The 17,631-nt window shown below is 35.5% G+C and overlaps 1 protein-coding gene across 1 annotated transcript in view; it reads left to right on the top strand.

The window, feature by feature from the left end:
* Nucleotides 1-5,236: 5,236 nt before the first annotated feature.
* Nucleotides 5,237-17,631, top strand: part of cry (circadian regulator cryptochrome) — a 21,686-nt gene continuing 9,291 nt past the window's right edge. Inside the window, exons 1-9 of the mRNA XM_027360747.2 lie at nucleotides 5,237-5,400; nucleotides 8,036-8,167; nucleotides 8,313-8,485; nucleotides 9,653-9,814; nucleotides 10,285-10,389; nucleotides 10,560-10,696; nucleotides 11,550-11,648; nucleotides 12,331-12,457; nucleotides 13,925-14,056. Coding sequence (XP_027216548.1) covers nucleotides 8,041-8,167; nucleotides 8,313-8,485; nucleotides 9,653-9,814; nucleotides 10,285-10,389; nucleotides 10,560-10,696; nucleotides 11,550-11,648; nucleotides 12,331-12,457; nucleotides 13,925-14,056 — 1,062 coding nt within the window. The 5' untranslated portion in view covers nucleotides 5,237-5,400; nucleotides 8,036-8,040. The remainder of the gene's footprint in view (nucleotides 5,401-8,035; nucleotides 8,168-8,312; nucleotides 8,486-9,652; nucleotides 9,815-10,284; nucleotides 10,390-10,559; nucleotides 10,697-11,549; nucleotides 11,649-12,330; nucleotides 12,458-13,924; nucleotides 14,057-17,631) is intronic.

Here is a 17,631-nt window from a genome sequence, read left to right as displayed (position 1 = left end):
CACACTTCTACCCTGTATCACCGACACTTCCTCGCTACTTTTAAGAGCAAGTGTACCTCTTCAGTGCCAGGTGAACTATTTGCCCTCCCTAAACCCACCCACACCTTACATATGTTGCCTTTTTTCTTAACGAATTCTTAACTAATTCTATATTACAAAATTCTGACTGTATATATATATATATATATATATATATATATATATATATATACATATATATATATACATATATATATATATATATATATATATATATATATATATATATATATATAGAGAGAGAGAGAGAGAGAGAGAGAGAGAGAGAGAGAGAGAGAGAGAGTTATGTAAATATATATAAATAAATATATATCTAAATATAAATAAACGTATATATAGATAAATGCATATAAATAAAGATGTATATATGTATATATATATATATATATATATATATATATATATATATATATATATATATATATATATATACATATTTATAAAATGACATGTTCTGATTAAGGAGAACCTAAGAAAACAGGATTAAAGATGAAGCAAAATTAGACTACTAATTAATAAATAGAAAAAAATTAACTCGAATTCGGGTCTGTAATGTCGTGGAATTTGGATCAGTTATCATAATTCCTTTTTCTTTTCTTCCTTGTTTCATTTGGTTTCTCTTCAATTATTCCGTTTTCTCTACTGTGCATCATGTGAGAGAAAATGTTTCACGGTAAACTATTATATTCGTTAATTCCCTCTTTGGTGTGCTGTACTCCCAATTCGCTATTTTTGAAATTTGCACAATACCTTTACCGGTGTGTGCTTTCTAGGCTTCATGTGGAAATTTTTAATAAAAATAACTGACCAGGTGCACGTTCCAAGATCAACGCACGCGAATTTTCTGAAATTCAATCAATTTCATTGCTCAAAAAGTACTTTATTTCGTTTGTCCTTGGTTTGTCTCCGCTAATGGGTGTACGAATGATCCCTGAGTGCGTCTTGTGACTACGGATACATGTATGAATATATATATATATATATATATATATATATATGAATATATATATATATGAATATATATATATGAATATATATATATGAATATATATATATATATATATATATATATATATATATATATATACATACACATATAGACATAGATAAATAGATGGATAGATATAGAAATATATACATATACATATATATATATATATACACACATACATACATATATATACATACACACACACATACACACACACACACACACACACATATATATATATATATACATATATATATATATATATATATATATATATATATATATATATGTGTGTGTGTGTGTGTGTGTGTGTGTGTATGTCATATATGTATATGTATATATATACATACATATATATATATATAAATAAATGTATGTATATTTATATGTCTATGCATATTATATATATATATATATATATATATATATATATATATATATATATATATATATATATGTAGAAAAGGTATGAATGAGACGATATCTTCACAATACAAAAGATGTATCTGACTGGTTTCGATTCCTCAGAAATACATGTATTTCTGACCTTTTCTACATTTGTCAACATGGATACGGTCCATATATATATATATATATATATATATATATATATATGTATGTATGTATATATATGTATATATATGTACACACACACGCGCGCGCGCACATACACAGACACACACATACATACAAATACACACACACACATATATATATATACTATATAAATATGTATATATACACATACATATACATATAAATATGTTTATACACACACTATATATATATATATATATATATATATATATATATATATATATATATATATATATATATATATGTGTGTGTGTGTGTGTGTGTGTGTGTGTGTGTGTGTGTGTGTGTGTGTGTGTGTGTGTGTGTATTCTTTCTATTTTTTACATATTCATTCATTTATTTATTTTTGTGTTACGTTCGCATAGCAGTGGAGGCGCCTCGTGGCCTCGCTGCGCCGTCATCAGTCGCAGCTGGTCTTCCCCTTCTGCGCCGCCAGCTGCCGGGCAAGCTTCCTCTCCTCCGCCTGAGCAAGCTTGGCCCGCTTCTTTTCCTCGGCCTGAGCCTTTTCCTCGGCTTTGCTTTGCTGGAACAGGGGCTTGCTATGGCTGTGCTTGCTCCTGCCCGCCTGGTGCTTCTGCTTGCCGTTGTCAACCGGCGCGGCGCGGAGGGACCTCACCTGCTGAGCGCGTTCCAGCTTAGCCTGCTTGAGGACCGCCTTCTGCAGCTTCTCTTCTTCGGCCTCCAGCATCTTCGCCAGATCGTAGAGACCCGACCTGCCAGAGCGACTGACGGCCATGGTCTCGGTGACCTTAGCCAGATTCTGGGGCAGAATCTTTAGAAGAAGGGCCTTCATTTTGCCAGGCCCCGCCAACAGGATCTTGTCCGCTAATAGGTCGTCGTCCTTCCCCAGGAAGGTCTTCTGTATCTGTACCAAAGTGAGTTTAAGAGAAGCCTGACGGTTTTCCTTGGACTGCTGCTGTCGCTTATCGGCATTCCCAGTCTTTTCTCGTTTTCCTTTCATGTCTTGCTCCCCTTAGTCCATAGAGTTGACCTTATGTTCCTCTTCGAAGAGGATTTCGTATTTATTGTAAGACCCGACGGCGATGGCGTGTTAATTGCCGTCAACAACGACGAAGCCGTCCTGCCCCTTTTTCTCTTCCTTGGTCGCCTCCTTCTGTGCTTCCCTCATAGCCTTTAAAGGGCATATGGGAAGTAATTGTTGTGCATTTTTTTCTTGAATATTGTTCAATAATGTATGCTTAGCCTATTCATGTAAAAAAAAAAAAAAAAAAAAAAAATCGAATACCCTCTGGTATCCCCCAAAATCCCAGGACCAGGGAGAATATTGTTGAATAGCGTGATACACACACTGCATCCGCGAGTAAAGGATGTCAAGGAATTGTTGCAGTTTCAAGCTATAAAAGTTTGTAACAAAGGATGCCGCGGCGTTGCGTAGCAATGCATTGTTCCCATTCATGTTGCCAGCTGTTTGAATGGGCAAAAGAGCGCGACAGAGCAAGGAAGTGGACACGTTTTGTGCATGCCAAGCAGAGCAACTTTCAGCCTGTGCCAACCAGCTTACCTTGCTTGAAACACTTCGAGCCCGATTGCTTTGCGAACAGAATGGCTTTCGACATGGGAAATGCAAAACGGTAGGCCATTTCCAATTATATTTGTCATGATCACAACAGCGCAAAACAAACTCTGACAGAGCGCTTTTGCTTGGCGACGTAGCAAACATTCATTGCGTGGATACGACACAGTGTACCGACTGCATTGCAAGTGTGCATGTATTACAACACAGAGGTAAGGTAGGTACACCCCAAAAAGCACAACACAAATAAATACCGATGCCCCTCCACTCGCGAATGGATGTAGGCCTGCGCCACGGGTGCAGACAAGAGATTGCTCAGCCTGCAGAAATTTTGTACCATACAGAAGCGGGATCACACGTTCGACTATAAATAATAATTTAGAAAATCACTATTCATTCAATCTCTTCGGGTCTCGACGCCACTCCATGTCTGGCTGGTTTGGCACAACTTCCAGGACATCTACAGCGTAGGACTCGTGCGTGTACGGTCCAACAACCATCGACCCTTGATATTCCTCTTCTTCCAACTCTTCGAAGACGTAGGCACCCTCTGAAGAACTTATACCAACGTCCTCGTCGGAATAATCGGATGAAACCACTTATTTCACTGCCGCTGTAGTCTTGTTGTGAGTCTGTCATGTTGTACAATGTACTGAATGCAGAGAATGTTGTGGTCGTGTTCTGGAATTGACGTCACACATCCGGGTTCCGGGTTTTCGCGGGAAAATATAACTCGACTTCGGAGAATCGAAATAAATCATTTTGGGGGAATTATTTTCAGATTTCCTTTTTTACTCATATTAGAGAGATGGTTTGCGAGCTAATTCTCCCCTTTTAAAATTTTCAGTTGTTACTTCACACAAGCCCTTTTGTCAATATCAATCTGCGTGCACCGCTTTGTGTATTTATATATTAATATATATATGTATATATATGAGTGTATATATATGTATGTATGTATATATGTATATGTAGATATATATATGCCCACACATACATGCATACATACATACATATATACATGTATATGTATATATGTATATGTATATGTATATGTATATATATACATACACACACACACACACACACACACACACACACACACACACACACACACACACACACACACACACACACACATATATATATATATATATATATATATATATATTATCGATAATTATAACAGTGGTAATGATGCTAAAGACGTCAATTACAATAGTAATGATTATTACAATACTAATGTTAATTATAACAACAATTAAAATAACAATAATGATTATCATTATTATTTTTTATCATTATTGTTATTAATGTTATCATTATCATCATTATTATTATCATTATTGTTATTGCTATTATCATTATTATATTCTTCTTCTTCTTATTATTATTATTATTATTATTATTATTAAAATTATTATTATTATTATTATTATTATTATTATTATTATTATTATTATTATTATTATTATCGTTATTATTATCAGCATCGTTATTATTATTATTATTATTATTATTATTATTACTATTATTGCGTCTATCCTTCTTCTCAAGTTCAATGTCAATGCTTCTCTTTATCTGAATTTTTCTCTCGCAAAAGTGCACGTAATCGCACTCTTATAGAAACCACGTGAATTCAGTCGCAAGTGAGAGATTTGTGTGTGGTGTAGAATTTCTTGTTTATGTGCAAGTGCGCGTGTGTATGTGTGCAGTGGAGGTTGATCGCTGTCTCGTCTGAAACCACAACTTTAATTACAGTTAAATTGTGCACAATATCGAGCGCTCAGGAAGAAAAAAAGTAAAATGGTCTGAATAACCTCACGTGTCGCGGTACGCCATGGTGCCGCTAATTTCTTAACGAAACGTATTTTGCACTCTTATTTTCGTCCGCTGTTCTCTCATCCTGTTACATTTACTTAAAATATGTTACTAATGCAATACTATAATATATTCACATAAAGAGACGATAAAACGGCACCTTATTCCGGGACGAGAAAGGGAGACGTGGCACCGTCGGAACGGCGTCACGTGCGAGGCGACAGCTGACCTTCGCTGCCAGACGCACGACGATCCCCCAACCAGTCGGGCTCCAGGTGCGTCAGGGAAGGGAAGCGAAGCCTCGTCTGGGGACACAAAGCTCCTCAAAGCTCCCCGAAGCTCGTAAGGGGACGCGTTATCCTCGCTCAGGTGGAAGGGCTCGGGGACGTGGATCGGAAGACCTCGTTAGAACACGGAGGTGAGCGCCTATGAGTTAATTACAGGTAGAGAAAGACAGGTCAGACGAGGTGTGAAATCTACGAAGGTTCCTGGTAAAAAGGTGCAAAAGAAAGACAATAAACCATTATTTTATTACACACACATTCGAGTATCAGATGTTAGCCTCCTACTGGTTCAGACACATGGCCTAATAACTCTCCGATTTGTAAAAAAGAAAGAAAAACCGAAATGCTATTCGTAAATTCATCCTTTTTACGTATTGGGGATTAGGGCCTATAAGCCTCTTCGTGTTGCACGTCGTTGCTATTTTCACCTTTTGAGAAGAGATTAGAAGCAGGAAGTCGTATTTTTAGGCTCATGGGGTGCAGGAGGGGACAGGGGGCGTCCATGCAGGTATCTCACAACCCAATTAAGGTGAACATTCATTCTGTGGAAAATGTTAATGTTATGATTTTAGATTATGAGTATTGTTAAAAGGTTGAATGTGATGAATAACTGAAAATAAAGTGAGTTATGGTGAAATTATTTATCGTCTATATTTTCAATTTGTGCAGGAAGTGGCTGTCTGACAAGTTCCCGAGGTTTAATCAAGTTAAAACACTTTGTACGCTGTACTATTGATGCCTGATTGTCAGACACCAAATTTGATCGTAACTCTTTAACTTGTATAGGGGAATTTACAGAAGAGATTGCATTGCTTTACACCAAGCCGTCAGGTATGGCATGTATGTACATGCCATTGCCCTTTGTGTGTTGAATTTAGCAATTGTTTTTACATATAGATGGCTCCACAAATACCAAGTCACTGATAAGCCCATTACGCTAACTACCTGTCTCACCTGTTTACCCTTTTCCTTGATTTTCGATAATATTTTCTAATATTTATTACTGCTGTTGTTAATGTCCGTAACAATATAGTAATTATGATGTTTAAATAAAAAATAAGTGGCATTAGTAAAAAAAAGTGTTATCCCGTTTATTTCAAAGAAAAGTGAGGTCGCAAGATATACTAACTGACTCCTTTGTCGTTAAGCACTGGCAGAGCCATCTATCTGCAGAAACATTTAACCAAGCATTGCCAAAGGAAACGCACCATTTTCCCATCGAATTGGATTAATTCTAGTTTTTGGTCCAGAGGAATTGCTCTTACACTCTAAAATTCATATTCACAGGAACTACAAAGCAAAGATAGGTGGAGGCACACACTGAATGACCCGCGGCTTTGACCTATAGGCTTCCTAATCAAATCTTCATTCACTCGGGGATCAAAGACCGCCAAGCCATTGAACCCCTTTAACAAATTGGAATTAATGTACAGAAAGGCTTGTATATTTTGGGCCTGCTAGTAGAGGAAGGAAAATGCACAGAAATAAACAATTCTATAGATGAGATATTTGGAATAGCTTTAGTTCCAGCCTTCTATTTGAAGGTACATTTTACACATAATGGACAGAATGAACGGAAATAAGAGACTTTTCATCTATAGTATTACTTTTGCATTGTGAAAGGAAAGGAGTTATTGGATGCGATAATTTTAATCAAATAAACAAAGACATTTATGCTCCTTTTGTAGGATAAAGAGTAGTAGTCACAAGCTTCGCAGGATGTAAGTCTTGGGGCAGGATAGAATGTTCGAAGAAATTATTTAAGCAAGTGTATCCATCGCGGAGGAATGGACATAGTCACTGGTGTTCTGACGCTTGTCGTAAACCAGGAAGGCCAATGCAGGGAATGAGATTGCTATTTTGATGTATATATTATGATTATGAATTTTTTATTTGTTTTCCTCTTGACGCTTAACATCTATAGGATGGATGGATGGATGGGTGGATGGATGGATGGATGAATAGATGGATGGATGGATGGATGGATGGATAGATGGATGGATGGATGGATGGATGGATGGATGGATAGATGGACGGACGGACGGATGGATGGACGGACAGATAGACAGATAAATAGATAGATGAGTACTTAATCTGTCAGACACTAACCAATAACCAATCACAATAACCTGAAAAGAGGAAATGTATGATAATATCACTCAGAATGTGTGAACATGAAGCGGATAGTTCTACATATGGCTTCCACAACTATACTAGGTGAATGCATCAACGTTTACAGCCGAGGAATATGCTAACCCCCGTGATTGTCGGACCATCCAGGTCTTGAGGATATACCACCGTGATTTGAATTTTATTACTGTGACATTTATGGCTCGATCTGACTTTTCTTGGTGTTAAAAAAGCACTTGAGATATTAGATCAAACACTTGTGACTTCAAAGAATAAGAGAAGTAGTGTGGGGGATGAAGTGGAGGGTTTTGGAAGTCTTTGTCAGTGAGTGTGGGTACATATAAGTATGTGAACTTTTACTGTTGTGCCGTGATCGGATATATACTTATTGTCCATCTGGTATACCCTTCTTTCTCATTGTCTTGATATCTCCTGCTGGTTGAGCATCCAGCATCTCATTCATCTTTTTCACTGTTAAAAAAGCAGTGATGTGTTAATGATAATGTTTCCTATTTGTATTTTGCAGATGGCCTACACTTTATTTATTGGTGGTCGTAGGTGCGATGTATCTCTTTTTTTGTATCAATATCATAGCAAATTATTTATCAGTTGAGTTTAATAACTTGTTTGCTTTTACAGCGACAATGACTAAGACTTCAGTGCACTGGTTCAGGCATGGGTTGAGGCTCCATGACAACCCAGCTTTATTAGAATCAGTGAAAGACTGTGAAAAGTTTTATGCCATATTCATTCATGATGGAGAAACAGCAGGTATAGTCTATTGTTTATATGTCCTCATTACATACATGATACTACATAGCAGTTTGTCATGACATTATCATAGGTGTAGTTTAGCATGTTTTATGACAGCCTTCAAAGGTGCTTCAGTATTGAAATTTTGTTTGTTTATTTTCAGGGACCGAGGTTTCGGGTTATAACCGCATGCAGTTTTTGACGGAATCACTGTGTGATTTGGATGAACAGCTACGAGCAGTTGGTGGTCAGCTGTTTGTATTCAAAGGAAAACCAACAGCTGTAATTAAGATGCTTCATGCTGAAATTGGAATAACTCGTTTGACCTTTGAACAGGTAAGTTTGTTAATAAAAGGACAGGGATGTAGTCAATAAAACATTTAATACAGTTATCTCCTAAAAGTGTCAGTATAGCACCACTGCCTTAATATTAATCTACTTTGTAATTTTCTTTTATTTATAAGGGATTTTAATGGTTTCATAACAAACTCATAACAGAGAAGGCAAAAATTGATAATGAATACATGTAAGAGAGAGAGAAAGGGAGAATATGAGAGAGAGAGAGAGAGAGAGAAAGGGAAAATATGAGAGAGAGAGAGAGAAAGGGAGAATATGAGAGAGAGAGAGAGAGAGAGAGAGAGAGAGAGAGAGAGAGAGAGAGAGAATATGAGAGAGAGAGAGAGAGGGAGAATATGAGAGAGAGAGAGAGAGGGAGAATATGAGAGAGAGAGAGACAGGGAGAATATGAGAGAGAGAGAGACAGGGAGAATATGAGAGAGAGAGAGACAGGGAGAATATGAGAGAGAGAGAGAGAAAGGGAGAATATGAGAGAGAGAGAGAGAAAGGGAGAATATGAGAGAGAGAGAGAGAAAGGGAGAATATGAGAGAGAGAGAGAGAAAGGGAGAATATGAGAGAGAGAGAGAGAAAGGGAGAATATGAGAGAGAGAGAGAGAGAAAGGGAGAATATGAGAGAGAGAGAGAGAAAGGGAGAATATGAGAGAGAGAGAGAAAGGGAGAATATGAGAGAGAGAGAGAGAAAGGGAGAATATGAGAGAGAGAGAGAGAAAGGAGAATATGAGAGAGAGAGAGAGAGAGAGAGAGAGAGAGAGAGAGAGAGGAATATGAGAGAGATAGAGGGAAAGAGAGAAAGAGAGAAAGAGAAAGGGAGAACGAGAAAGATAGAGAGAGAAAGGGAGAAAGAGAAAGATAGAGAGAGAAAGGGAGAAAGAGAAAGATAGAGAGAGAAAGGGAGAATGAGAGTGAGAGAGAAAGGGAGAATGAGAAAGAGAGAGTGAGAGAGAAAGGGAGAAAGAGAAAGATAGAGAGAGAGAGAGAGAGAGAGAGTGAGAGAGAAAGGGAGAGAGAGAAAGAGAGAAAGGAAGGGAGAATATTAGAGAGAGATGGGGGGAGGAAGGGAGAGTATCAGAGAGAGAGAGAGATATTAAATGAAATGCAGTAGATTCTTGTTAAGTTGTTAAAGGCACTTCGTATATTTTTTTCAGGACTGTGAGGCAATATGGAATAAACGGGACAATCAGGTACGAAGTCAGTGCAAAGAGCTCGGCATAGAGATCGTGGAGAAAATTGCTCACACCCTTTGGGATCCTTTTGAGATTATTGACTGTAATGGAGGTCAGCCACCACTGACCTATGAAATGTTTGTGGTAAGTTCTCAAGCTCTGCATGTGATTTAAGTAAAAGATGATCATAAAACCAAAATTCTTCTTGAGTCTTTTATCTTTAGGACTTTTGGAAAATCCAGAGAATGCCATTTAATGGAAAGATAAAACTTAAATTCTCTTCTGAATGCTTTCCTATCGACCAGTCTTTCGTTCTCTTTCTGTCTGTCTGTTTTCTGTTGGCCTCCTTTTCTCAATCCAAGTCTCTCAGTCCTTCTGTCTCCCCATCTCTTCATCTCTTGTTCTCTCATTCTTACATTCCTTTCGAATTTTCTTTTCTTTTTATAAGTACATTTAACTTTTATCTATTTATATACCATTTTTTCAAATTTTCTGCTTCTTCTCTCTACCTATTTCACTTCCTTCCTTCCTCCTCTTTCAGTAATGGAAGGAAATTCATCATAAAAGTGACTAGTATTCCCTTATTCAGATTGTACCTCTGATTTGTTATGCAGCAAGTGTCAGCAGTATTAGGACCTCCAGAAAGGCCAGTACCTGATGTCAAGTGGGATGATGTAATCTTTGGAGAAATTTCAGACGAGCTTGCTATGAAGTTACAGGTAAGTTTGTTTCCTTATTCAAACTGTGGGTCTTTGTTTTGTAGAGAAATCAGTGGAGTTACTTTTGGAGAAGTATCATGCAGAAATACCTGTGAATGCTGTGAATTTTTTTTTATAGATACATGAAAGACCTTTTCGATGGGAATGATAAAAATACAACCTATTTTCAGCTGTGTCCCCACATCCCAACACCAGCGGAACTTGGTTGGAATAGAGAATGTGACGAACAGTCGGCATACATTGGTGGAGAGACGGCTGCTTTAGCACACCTGCAGAAGAGACTGAAGATTGAGGAGAATGCCTTTAGGTATTTTGAGAAATATGACCTTCTTGTAGGGTTGACTTTTAAGCCTTTTACACAAGATTCTTTTTGTGTGTATCTGGACATAGTAGAATTGAAGTGGTTTTAGGGGAAGGCTATAGGTTTTTTTACTTGTGATATCTTTAATATTTTTGTACATTTATATAATTTCAAGTTTATGAAAGTGATTGCCTCCACTGGTGTGGTGATTTTATTGGCATTTATTGTTTTGTGTATTTGCCAGTTGATTAGCTTTTGGTGGTAATCCAATTCTACATATCAATCCAGGCTAAAATTAACTGATTCTCCATCAGTGTGAGCCATCATAGAAAATGGATCTTCGGCTGGTTTTATTTAACTTTGTGGTAGGCTTATTAATTCTGCAATTGGGATTTTCTTTTTCCTTCCCGCTCTTTTTCTCTTTCTTTCGCAACCTTATCTGGGTCCTGGTGGAGGTTTGTGCTCTCAGAGTGCAGAATGCGTTCAGTGTCTCCTTTGAGTAGAGAGGCACCATTGAAGAATCATTGATCCGAATGCGATCGTGTTAGTGTTATTAGGACCCTAGAACTATAAATGCTGTAATCATGTATAGGAAACTAATTTTCAGGTGAATTTCATATCAGCTGAATTCAGGTTTTGAATTACTTATTAGATATAATTCCCTTTTGCATCTTTATAGTTATCTTTATGATATACAAAATAGTATATATTTTTTTATTAACACAGTGAAGTGGTGAGAAGTATGGCAGTTTCCAATGAATAATAGATGGTTTTAGTTTGGTCTTAGTAACTGTATTCTGTTTCTGTCTTATAGGACTAATGAAAATGGGTGCTAATTAATGGTATGCTTTTTTCCCAGGGATTGCTATATCCTGCCAAACCAGGTCAACCCAGATATTCTCGGTGAACCTATGAGTATGTCGGCAGCTTTGAGATTTGGATGCCTCTCCGTCAGAAAGTGAGTGCTGCATATTTCTACTATTGTGATTTGGTTTAGTCTTTGAAAATCTAAAGCTTTTAAATATGAAGCTTCAGTTAATTCAGTGAGTCATTTAAGTACCATACATATTTGAATATACTATATATGTATATATACATTATTATTTTGGTAACCCCTTTACTTCAATTCATTTGTACACGTTGAATATTGTTACTTTATTTCTGTCTGTTTTCTGTAAAGTACTCAACCAGTTTACAAAGTCAGTTTAGTTTTCAAATACACATGTGGATGTTTTTCTCTATACCTACAGACAGTTGTGTTTAGATATCTAAATGTTAAAAATAGGACATGTTATATCCATTTGTGCTTCTGCAAGATTGTAAAAGATAATCAGATGAAGAGATGTACTTATTCAGGACAGGAAACTTATTCATTGGACGGGGGACTCATTACAGTGTTTCATTATCATGTGTCTGTAGTATTTGCCTTTTAGTTGTTTTAGCATTACATTTTTGTGTGTGTGTGTGTGTGTGTGTGTGTGTGTGTGTGTGTGTGTGTGTGTGTGTGTGTGTGTGTATGTGTGTGTGTGTGTGTGTGTGTGTGTGTGTGTGTGTGTGTGTGTGTGTGAGAGAGTGTGCATGAGCTTGTACGTAGAGCAGTGCATGAATTCCTACTATTTTTAAAATCAAAATGATTTCAGATTTTACTGGAATATTCAAGACATATATTTTGAGCTACACAAGGAGATAAAACCGCCCTTCCATTCCCTTACGGCTCAACTCATTTGGCGTGAATTCTTCTACTGCATGTCTGCCAACAATGAAGCTGTGAGTATTATGTCATTCCCATTATATCCTACATTAGAAGGGAATTATTTTTTAGAACTGTTGGCTATGAACACAAATTATATCCATTAGATATAGTTTCCCTAAATCATGCCAACTTTAAAATGTTTAGGTTATATGATCAACCTGATGCAGCCGAGGATTTCATTTAAGTATATGCCAAGCCCAAAGTGAGATTGTCTCTACAGAAGGATGGCTCTACAATTACTAGTACTACCTACCTTGCCTATTTATCCTTTTCCTTGATTTTCGGAAATATTTCTTTTATCTTCTATTTCTATTAATACTGTCAGTAACACTATAATGATTAAAGTGTCTATGATAATAATGACAATGATGATATTGGTAGTATTAGTAAAGAAAGAAAAAAAGAAAAAAAAAAGAATTTCTAAAACCTCAAGGAAAGTTGGAATCAGGTGAGGTCACAAGGTCTTCTAATTGACTCCCTGGTGGCTGAGTATTTGTGGAGAAATCTATATATAAAATATATTCACAAAACATGTACAGTGAACTGGGGACAGTTTATTTATTATACTCCAGTAAAAGGATTAGGTATGCTTATGTACTGTTAGACAACTTACATTAGAAGACAGTATGTAGGATATGAAAGGGTAATTCTCTAATTTTTTTGTAATTGTAGAAGTTGAATTGGTAGGGGCAAGCCATATAACATTTTGACTCCATAAATGTATAAAACACTCTTTTTCCCTTAAATGTCAACAAGAATATTGGTCTCAATATGCTTCACAAAACTTTGACTTTACTGTCAGGTATTTCATAATGTATGCATTGTAGAAATATTCAAATGGTAGTTTAACATTTTAAATTATGATAGATAATTCATTGTTACTCGAATGTATCTATTTATCCAATGCCACGGGGAAAAAGTTGTATGTTTTGTGTCTCTTCACATAGATGACTGTAGAAGTGATCAACCACTAAGGAGACAGTTAATAGACCTTGTGACCTTGTGATGATGATATTATTATTATTACATACATTAAGATTATTATAATGTTATCAGCATTACTAATAGCAATATAAGATAAATGAAAATATTTTAAAAAATCAAGGAAAAGCGTAAACTGGTGAGATAGGTATTACAAGTAATTGGCTCATTGGTGACTTAGTATATGTGGATCCATCTGTGTGTAGAGAAAATAAAATAAACTCACGGTGGAAATGGTATGTACTCACATGCCATCAGTGGCTGCGTCAGGTAACTGTCTCCTAAAAGCATATCAGTCAGCCAATCAGTCCATCAATTAAACTACATACTGCAGGTGATGTTTTTTCTTATGTCACTTTTGTGATGATGCGTTTTGCTTGCGTGAATTTATCTTTTTTGAATTCCCATTATTAATAGAGAAGTGGTATAAATGATAATTGATAAATTAATCAAATGATCTTGACAAACCTTAACAGTTTATTATTATTTTTTTCCCGCAGTATAACAGAATGAAAGGAAATCCCATTTGCATCGACATCCCGTGGAGGAAGGACGATGAGCATTTGAAGGCGTGGACGGAGGGACGCACAGGTTATCCTTTCATTGATGCCTGCATGAGGCAGCTTCGCAAGGTCTGATCTTATTTTGCAGAGAAAATGGCAGAGGCTTTTTTTTCTAATTTTGTTAACGACATTTCTAGTATTCTTATTTTATGTCTATTTTTTGTAGTACTACTATTACCCATAACGATGATAAAGATGATAATGATGATAATGATAATAATGATTTTAATGCTGCTGCTGCTGATGATGATAATAATGATAATAGTAATTGTAAAGATAATGGTAATGGTAATGATAATGGTAATGATAATAATGATAAAGATAATGATAACATGGATTAGTGGTAAATTATTAATGTTTGATAATTAATGATAATGATAAGATAATGATATGATGATGATAATGATGATAATAATAATACTAATGGTAATACTAATGATAGTAATGATAATAATGATAATGATATTAATGATAATAATAATAATAATAATGATAATGATAATGATAATGATAGTGATAATGACAATATTAATGATAATAAAGATGATAATAATAATAGTTATTATTATTGTTGTAGTGTTAAGAATAATGATAATGATAATAGTAATGATAATGATGATTATAATTATTGTAATAATAAAATAATGATGATAATTTAATGACAATAACAGTATTGATAATAATGATTTTAGTAATAGTAATGATGATAATTATAATAACAATAATAGTAATGATAATGATACTAAAATGATAATGATGATAATAATAATGATAATTATAATGATGATAATAATAATAATGATAATAATAATAATGATAATAATAGTAATGATAATAATGATGATGATGATAATGATAGTAATTATGATAATAAACAATATTAATAATAATGATAATGATAATGACAATATTAAGGAAAAATGTAGTGATGATGATTATTTTCATTATTATTTTCATCATTATCATCTTCATCACCATTATCATCATAATCTTTATCCTTATAATAATTTTCATCGTTTTCATCACTATCATCATTATTATAAATTTCACCATCACCATCATTTTCATCATTTTATCATTATCGTTATTTTTATCATTATTATCATTATCATTATTATTTTCATCATTTTCATCATCATTGGTATTATTTTGATCATTATTATGATCATCACTATTGTCATCATAATAATTTTAATCATCATTTTCATTATCATCATCATTGTTATTATTACTTATTATTGCTGTTGCTGTTGTTATATAAAGTACAAGTAGTTGTTATTGATATTACTAGTACTGTTATTTTAACTCTTACATTTTCTATTGCTTTTTGTATAAGTGTTAATAGTATTCTTCTTGTTCATGGTAATATTTCTATTTGTGTTTGTATTAGTAGTCAAATGTTAGAAAATAAGTTTTTTATTGAAGATATTGATATATCACTATTTTCCCAAAGAATGGAGCGGCATGGAGTTTATGAATTGATATATTGTCACTTTTTCTTAGAATTGTTGAATGTTGATGTTCATTTCTCTTTCGCATGAAATTTTATCATCCATGAAAATCGTAAACTGCTAGCTATTTGTGAAAGATGCGGTGATTTTCACTAATTCCGTAGAAAGGAAATGGCTGACTGATGGGTGTTGCAGCATTTTGGTTATCCTCATTACAGTGGCCTTCCTCTTCACATGAAAACATATTCACTAATTAAATCATTTCGAAAATCCTTCAGGTCTTCGTTACTGTTGTTATCGTGGTACTCATCATGATTGTAGGGAAATGTGTCAAAGTGATTACATACTTTCCCACTGGCAGTTGATGGTGAAGATGCTGCTGAGAATGGGAACAAGTCAACTATTTTGCCAACAGTTGACAAAAATAAACACTAAACACTTGGTTAAACTGAACAAGTTTTACATCGTAATAGAATGATTGGACAGATTTACTCATCACTGTAAGACAAAAGAATAGTTTTCCCGAACATTTGTATAATGGAAGTTAAAGCCATCTCTGTGTATTTGTCCAGACTCCTGAAATGCTATTGTATGAATTAATTCCGTTTGTTGAAACTTCTTTTAGGTGGTAGGGTTGTTAACCCACTAACGCCGGTATATATTGAAGTTTCCGGGCGGCTGCAAAATCGGCGCGCAGGGCTGCTGAGTTGGTGCATGAACCTTGATCACCCTGGTGGGACGGCAGGCAATTTTTTTTTTCCCGGTGTCTCATACATGGGACACCCGTCGTAAATGGGTTAATCAGATTGATGATCCTGTTTCCTATGCTCCTCTACCTGCTGTTGTAATTCATGAGTAAGAGGAGGCATGATTCTGTTATGAATTAACGAATTCCTGCCTGTTGAGAATGAAGCCCTTGTTTATGATTTGGGGCCTGTAACCTGTTGGATCCGGGTTAACAGCCTCATGACTCGCATTTGGCCCAAAATCCAAGCATTAGACTTGTTTGAGTGGAGATCCTTCTGGGTGTGTGGCTTGTAGGCCCGTCCATTATGGACACTCAAGTGTGGCATCAATACTTCTTGCCTCCCCTTTGCAATATTATTATTACTTTACCTGCACAAGTTTTTTTCCTCTAAGGTAGATATTTGTCATTTGATATGTTGCATCAAAATGGACAAGGACTGTATTCCTTGAACAGACTACATATCAACTCTCTAGGAAGTCTACAACTCTGTGCAGTAACAATAACAAAAACTAACATTTTATTATTTGTTATTATTTGATATTTTGGTATTCAATTTTCTACAACGCACTCTGTGCTACTAGTCCTAGTGGCCAGGAATAGGGGATTGCACATGAAAATGGTGTCCTCTCTTGAGCCAATGCTCTTTGAGCCACGGATCACGGATGGTATATTCCACCCATATTTACTAATAGAGGTAATGCAAGAGCCCCTTCCGAAATGCCCTCTGAGTCTAAACTTCCTTCAAAAGCTTTATACACTCATGACAAGTTATATCAGCCTTCAGGTGAATTTTTCATGAGGGCAATTTCCCACCACCCTGGCCCTCAGACAAATTTTTCCATGATGGCATATTCCCGTCATTCGGCCCTCTGCAAAATTTTTGGGATATTCCCATCACACTGCCCAAATTTTTTCATGACACGTCACATCACCCAAATCCTATGGTTTAAGCAGATCACTGCTCCTGTTTCCTGTGTAACCTCTATTTTCTGTTGTAAATCACGAACACAGTAAAGCATAATCACTTGATATCCTTTTTGTCTCTTCTTGTTCTCTTGATTATGTAATCTTGATTTCCTGTAGTTTATATGTCACTCATACATTGCCTTTTAACAATACCACTTGTTAAAGCTGATGTTAGTTTTACGGTGTTGATATTTTCATTGTTACCATATTCATGATGCCAATCTTCCCTATGCATGGAAGCAATTTTGTTATACAGCTCCTTTAAGTTTTTTGAAACCAGTGAAACCATTGTCAGAAGTGTGACATTCTCAGGACATTCCACTAATGGCTGTTTGAGAATACCATGTGATAGTGGCTGCTAGTTCTGTCGTTTCACTGCTTCCAAATAACCATATGAAATGGTTGTTTTTGTTTGGCTGCACTTTACAGAAACCGATATGATTTTTTTGCATTTAGGAAGAAACCAATCAGAGCAGTAA

The sequence above is a fragment of the Penaeus vannamei genome, chromosome 10 (assembly GCF_042767895.1).
Source record: "Penaeus vannamei isolate JL-2024 chromosome 10, ASM4276789v1, whole genome shotgun sequence".
NCBI lineage: Eukaryota > Metazoa > Arthropoda > Malacostraca > Decapoda > Penaeidae > Penaeus > Penaeus vannamei.
This window is presented reverse-complemented; position numbering and strand designations above follow the sequence as displayed.